The sequence below is a fragment of the Cajanus cajan genome, chromosome 2, assembly GCF_000230855.2.
Source record: "Cajanus cajan strain Asha chromosome 2, NIPB_CcT2T_4, whole genome shotgun sequence".
NCBI classification, from domain to species: Eukaryota; Viridiplantae; Streptophyta; class Magnoliopsida; order Fabales; family Fabaceae; genus Cajanus; species Cajanus cajan.
The window spans coordinates 76,989,767-76,996,458 of NC_138518.1; the positions used below are offsets into that span (position 1 = coordinate 76,989,767).

Sequence of the window (6,692 nt, forward strand, 5' to 3'; positions counted from 1 at the left end):
TTATATTTAATATATTAACTTAAATATTTGAAAATATTTTTATAATTAAAAACTAAGTTTGTTTTATTTTTAAATATGGTCTCATGAACTCATGCTCCGTCTTGTTTTTGCCCCCAAGTCCACAACTCGTGAAAGCCTACAATTAAGTTGTTTCAACCTTATCCGAAAATATGTTTAACCATCTCATCGGTGACAATCAATTAATTTTATGAATAATTTATATTATCACATAAAATTATTTATATATATATATATATATATAACTTATTTTAAAAAATTTATTTAAAATAAAAATAAAAAATAAAAATAATTAAAAATTTATAAAAATATAAAACAATATCGTTATAAAGAAATATCTAATACAATTTTACCAATGATATTTTATTTTATATATAAATAAATATATAATAGGTTTTTATCAAGGATTTACAACATTTATAACATATAAAAAATGAGATTGTTTTATTTGGTGTATATATTTTTTAGATAATTTTATCTTAAAAAATTTAAATAATAAAAATAATATTAAAATTTAATCATTTTTACAAAAATAAAACTCAAACTCAAGACCTTTAAATTTAAAGATCAAATACAATACCAATTAATTTATAATATTAATAAGTTTTAAATATTTTGATTATATAAAATATAGAAGTCTGAAATGTTTAGACCCCATTAACTATCAATAAAGGTAATACACATTTTTTATTTATACATTTTATGTATAAATAAAATGTATATTTTTTCTTTCTTTATTTAATTTATATTTTTTCCTACTAATATTTTAATATGTGTAATATACAAATCAAACGCTTATTATATATAACTAAAACTTATAATAAATTATATATAAAAATAAATACTATGTTTAAAAATATAAAATATATTTAAATTTTATATAAATAAATATTTTAAATATATATAATTTTTATATTTTAGTGACTTTATTTTCTTGCAACTAAAATGATTTTTTTTAATAAATATAATTTTCAAATATCATATTTTTTCTGTTAATATTTTTGCAAGATACAACATTTGATAAGATTTTTCTTGCAACTAAAATGATTTTTCTGTTAAAAAAATTAGATAAGATACAACATTAATTATCTATTTAAACTTAATATCTATTTTATTAAGCTTTTGGATTTTTTATCTTTTAAACTTTAAATGTAAAGTACACATGATCTTTTAAATAGTTTTTTTTTATTTTTTATTTTTATATAAATAAGTATTTATAATAATATAAATTATAATTATGATTCATGATAAAATAATTTATATTGTAACATTAAATTATTTTTTTTATTGATAATTTAATTTAAAATTTAATTCTTAAATAATTATGATAAATAAACATCAAATTAGATTCAAAGTTAAGATAATTTCTATAAAAAAATTGTTGAAGAAATTTTTTAAAAATACTATTATTCAAAATAGTTATCCATATTTAATATATAGCAATTGATTTATTTTTCAGACATTTTACATCTTTTAAATAACTATCCAAAAGTAATTACATTACTTATTAATTAATAACTATTTACATATATTTATTATTGATTAATTTATAAAAAAAACTATTAATACTCAATCTTAAAAATATTAATTATGTGTTTTTTTTTACGATGGGTTATAAATATACCGGTGTAACTTTTATCAAGTGTTACACCACTCAATAACTATATATTAAATGTGAATTTTGTAAAATCAACCGTTAGATTGAAAGTTCATATCACTTTATAGGTGTATATCAAATTTTGTTAAAATTAAACAATAATTTGAAGGTGATCAAAGTGTTCATATTTTAGTATATTTTGAAAATGAATATATTACGTCAATTTTATTTTATAAAAATGAAGTATCAAATCATCTTTGATTAAAATTAGATTTTGTATATATGATCTAAGAGATATGAACTTTTAATTTAATGGCTGAATTTACAAAATTCGCATTTAATATAAAATTATTGAATGGTATAACACTTAGTAAAAGTTACACCGATATTATTATAACCTCTCTTTTTTTTTTTTACAACTATTAATAGAGAATTATAAAAATGCATTTTTTCTTTTACAGCTACTTTGAATTTATCTATAAACTTTGATGTAAAATATAATTGATTTTTATTGAAAAAAAAAAATTATTTAATGTTCTTAATTTAAAAATATCTATATAGTAATAAATGAAAATACTATCTATTATAAATGTGATTAAAGATATATTAAAAAATATAATGTATATATTTATATAAAATTGTAAAAATTAAATATTTTTAATAAATTTGTAATATATGTAAAATTAGTTTGATTTGCTTATATATAAATTTAGAACATTATTAATAGTGATTCTTAAATACGTTATATATTTTTTAAATATTAACCTTTTTATATTAAATACGAATTTTTATATTACGTAATAATATTTTTAAGAATTTTTCTTTAATGAGAATGTCTGTATATATTTTTTTTATCTTTTATTTAATTTAATTTTTATTTATTATAATTATTTATTAATTTAATAATAATATTTTAAAATAATTTATCAATAACAAATATTTTTTTAAATTATTTATCATAAATTTAAAATATAATTTATATGTTTAAAAAAATTTATATATACTTATTTCAAATATAATTTATATATTTAAATATTGTATTTTTCTGTTATTTATTACAAATTTTAATTATATTATATATAATAAACATGTATGTACATTATGAGAGGGATTCAATTACTCTAGGGTAAGTCTATTTAGACTTAGCATGTTCAATGACTCATGTTTTACATCAAATTTCAATGATCTAACCGTTAAATTTAAAGTTTTTAATGTATAGATCAATTTTGTAAATTTTTAGAAAATATAAAAATTATTTGATATTTCATTTCAATAAATCAAATAAATGTATAAAATAATTTTATGATTATCTGTCAATTTGAATTAATGAAATGAAATATTAAATAATTTTTAAATTTTTTAAAAATTTACAAACTTAAATTTATGCATTAAGAACTTTAAATTTAATAATTAAATTATAAAAATTTAATGTAAAAACATGAATTATTGAATAAAATAAAATTAAATAAACTTATTTTTAGAATAAATAAATCCCTATTGGTACATTATTAAAATACTAATTAATAATAAATCTTAAAAAAATTAATTATGTGCCTTTCTTATAGATATGAATAGATAACACAGTATTATAAGCATTAATTATGTTGTTTTAATAGTGAACCAATTTTAAGTAATTAATGAAAAAGTAAATTTATAAGTGAGTAATTAATAGGAGTAACAAAATAATGATGAGATAGAGAAAAGACGGCAATATTACCGAAAAGAAGTTTGGAGAAGATGAGGATGAGGCGAGATTCGGCAATCACGCGCATGAGGTGACGTTCCGTGGCAAACCAATCCGAAAGGCCCAATCCTGTGTGGGACCCACGCGCAAAACAGCGAAAAAAAAAAACAAAAAAAACAGAAGGGCGCGCGCGAAAGTAACAAACCGAAACGGATTAACGCTTATCCCAAATCAAATTCCATTATCTCTCTCACTTTAAATTCTCCTCCCTCTCTCTCTCTCTCACTCTCGCTATCCCCACAATGGTCTCCTCCTCCCAAAAGATTCTGGTCACCGGTGGCGCCGGTTTCATAGGCACCCACACCGTCGTCCAGCTTCTCAATGGCGGCTTCACCGTTTCCATAATCGACAACTTCGACAATTCCGTCATGGAAGCGGTCGACCGGGTACGGGAAGTTGTAGGTCCCCACCTTTCTCAGAATCTCCAATTCACCCAGGGCGATCTCAGGAATAAGGATGACTTGGAGAGACTCTTCTCCAAAACAAAGTGCGTATACGGATTTTCCTTTTCCTTTTTTTTTTTTTTTGGTTTTCTTATAATATATAATATATTTTTTGAAATAGATTTGATGCGGTGATTCACTTCGCTGGCCTCAAAGCAGTAGCGGAAAGCGTTGCGAAGCCGCGTCGCTATTTTGATTTTAATTTAGTTGGTACTATCAATCTCTATGAGGTTATGGCAAAGTATAATTGTAAAAAGGTTTGTCTCTCACCCACATTTTATCATGCTCTAATTACTTCAATTGTAGTCCTATAATATGTTGAGAATTTTAGATTGGCTTCGGTATTTGAAGTAACCAAAATTACATTGGCCATTATATATTCGTCTTTCACTTTCATTTCATTTTTTGTAGATTAGTTTGTACTTTACTTTGTGTTACAAAGAAGGAAACAGCATCAGACTCTCACCTTTTCTTTTTCTCTTTTGATAGCATAGAATAAGTATATTGGTTAACACGTGTTTTCGGTGTTTCTGCACAGCTGGTTTTCTCATCATCGGCAACCGTTTATGGCCAGCCTGAAAAGATACCATGTGAGGAGGATTTCAAGTTGCAAGCTATGAATCCCTATGGACGGACCAAGGTAAACATCACTTTTTTTTTTTTTTTCTTTTTTCCCTTTTGTTGTTGGTACTTTGGGGTTTCTAATTCAATAATTTATAAGTTTCACTGGCTTGTCTCTGATTGACGTTTCAATTGATTGAAGCTTTTCCTGGAAGAAATCGCCCGAGATATTCAGAAAGCTGAGCCAGAATGGAGGATCATATTACTGAGATACTTTAACCCGGTTGGGGCTCATGAAAGTGGTAAACTCGGTGAAGACCCAAAGGGTATCCCGAATAACCTCATGCCATATATTCAGCAAGTAGCTGTTGGAAGATTGCCTGAACTCAACGTATATGGTCATGACTATCCCACTAGAGATGGCTCTGCGGTTCGTAAATTTCATGCATATTCTGCCATTTATTCTTTCCTTTTCTTTACATCATATGTACATGACATGTTTTGATAAACTTCACTGAAAAAACTTTTACGGAAAAAAAAAATAGTTAAAATTAATTTCTGCACAAAATAAAAAATAAAAAAAAAAGATTTTTGGAGAAGTTAATATAAATAGTTTAAGAAAATTAATTTATGCATAGATTGATTTTAATTTATTAAAAAATTTATTTTAATTTTTCTTCATATGTACTTTTCGATATGTTTATTTTAAGTTTTAACATTCCATACTCCATGATAGGACATTAGGGGAAAATGTGACAGTTGGACTAAGTAAACAACAGCATAGACATGTTTTTTTTACCCCTGCAAAAATGCTAATCCTGTTTTCTTTTTCCTTATTCAAAATAAGATCCGGGACTATATCCATGTGATGGACTTAGCAGATGGTCATATTGCAGCCTTGAGAAAGCTCTTCACAACGGAAAACATAGGTGAGTTATTCTTTTCCTTCTCTAATTCACTTCAATATATATTGGACAAATCTGTGTCAATTGTATTTGTACAAGTATTTTGATGTTTATAGGTTTATTGTTTTTCTGTGTGCGCTAAAGTAAAATGTGATATATTGTTGTTCAGGTTGTACTGCTTACAATCTGGGAACTGGTCGTGGAACATCTGTGCTTGAAATGGTTGCAGCATTTGAAAAGGCTTCTGGCAAGGTAATTGTCTCTTCCTGATGTACATCGAAAATGAAAATTGTGGAATGGTGTAAGAATGCCAAATTTTTATATCAATGAAAATCAATTCCTTTTTGTATATAAACATGCACATGAATGAAATAATCCCGTCTGAAGTCTTCTCTTTTTCATTTGGAAATCAAATCTTCAGAAAATTCCGATAAAGTTGTGTCCAAAAAGACCGGGAGATGCTACGGAAGTTTATGCATCTACAGAGAAAGCTGAGAAAGAACTTGGTTGGAAGTAAGTACTTTAGTCCTTTGGGTGCTATCATGGTCAAATCGGTAATCATTTGGGTTTTTGACAAGCAAATTTTGTTGACTGAAAAATCAAGAGTCTCAAATTTCAAATACTAGCATACTATGCTTCAATAAACTTGTATATCTGATAAACAAGACGTAGGGATCTTTCATTTTACCTTGAATTTTATGTTTTTTTTTTTTTGCTTTGTATTATTAATTTGGCTCCTTTACAGGGCAAAATATGGTGTGGAGGAGATGTGCAGGGACCAATGGAATTGGGCAAAGAACAATCCTTGGGGTTACACAGGGAAGCCTTGAATTTTCTTGGGAAATATACCTATCTTCTATGAGTGTTCTCAATTATCTTGGGAAATATACCAATCTTCTATGAGTGTTCTCTACACAAAATAGGCTTTTCTTTATAGAAAACTTTTATATGTTGGATGATTTGTTTAGGCATTGTACAAGAGAATAAAAAATTGGCAGCATTTGAAGAAGTAAAGCTATGTATTAAACAATATTTTTAAATTAGACCGTCTTTTATATAGAGTTCATCCACTCAATATTTGAATTGAAATTGATAAATGCATAAAATATCAAAATTGATTTAATTGTTGGAAAATTGAAAATAAAAATATATTTTTTTAACTTTGGATTTTTTAAAACTGAATTAAATTTTATTTTGTATTATTAGTAATTTTGTTTTCTTATTGAAGCGCTTTTGTTACTTTTAATATAGTTAGAATATTTATTTAAGAAAATTTTTAGTTTAGAGAAATATTAATTGTATGGTTTTAGTATTTAATTTTTTGTTTTTTTTAAAAGAACCCAAATTATAGTTATGTATCAATTGAATTGTTAGTGGGTATTGAGCTGGCAACAACTAATTTAAATATTTATTATTAGTTGGTA

At 24.7% G+C, this 6,692-nt stretch overlaps 1 protein-coding gene across 1 annotated transcript; it reads left to right on the forward strand.

The window, feature by feature from the left end:
- Window positions 1–3,535: 3,535 nt before the first annotated feature.
- UGE1 (UDP-D-glucose/UDP-D-galactose 4-epimerase 1) lies at window positions 3,536–6,327 on the forward strand. Its single transcript, XM_020381491.3, has 8 exons — window positions 3,536–3,846; window positions 3,924–4,059; window positions 4,341–4,442; window positions 4,566–4,793; window positions 5,211–5,292; window positions 5,438–5,520; window positions 5,690–5,781; window positions 6,014–6,327. Exons 1-8 carry the CDS (start codon window positions 3,602–3,604, stop codon window positions 6,096–6,098), a joined length of 1,053 nt encoding a protein of 350 aa, XP_020237080.1. The 5' UTR covers window positions 3,536–3,601; the 3' UTR covers window positions 6,099–6,327.
- The last annotated feature ends 365 nt before the right edge of the window (window positions 6,328–6,692 follow it).

What these genes read in the sequence shown, in the direction of transcription:
- UGE1 (XM_020381491.3), top strand. Translation starts at nt 3,602, where the DNA reads ATGGTCTCCTCCTCCCAAAAGATTCTGGTCACCGGTGGCGCCGGTTTC. An exon ending in ATCCCTATGGACGGACCAAG is followed by an intron (nt 4,443 to 4,565) that starts GTAAACATCACT and finishes AATTGATTGAAG; the next exon opens with CTTTTCCTGGAAGAAATCGC. An exon ending in GAGAAAGAACTTGGTTGGAA is followed by an intron (nt 5,782 to 6,013) that starts GTAAGTACTTTA and finishes GCTCCTTTACAG; the next exon opens with GGCAAAATATGGTGTGGAGG.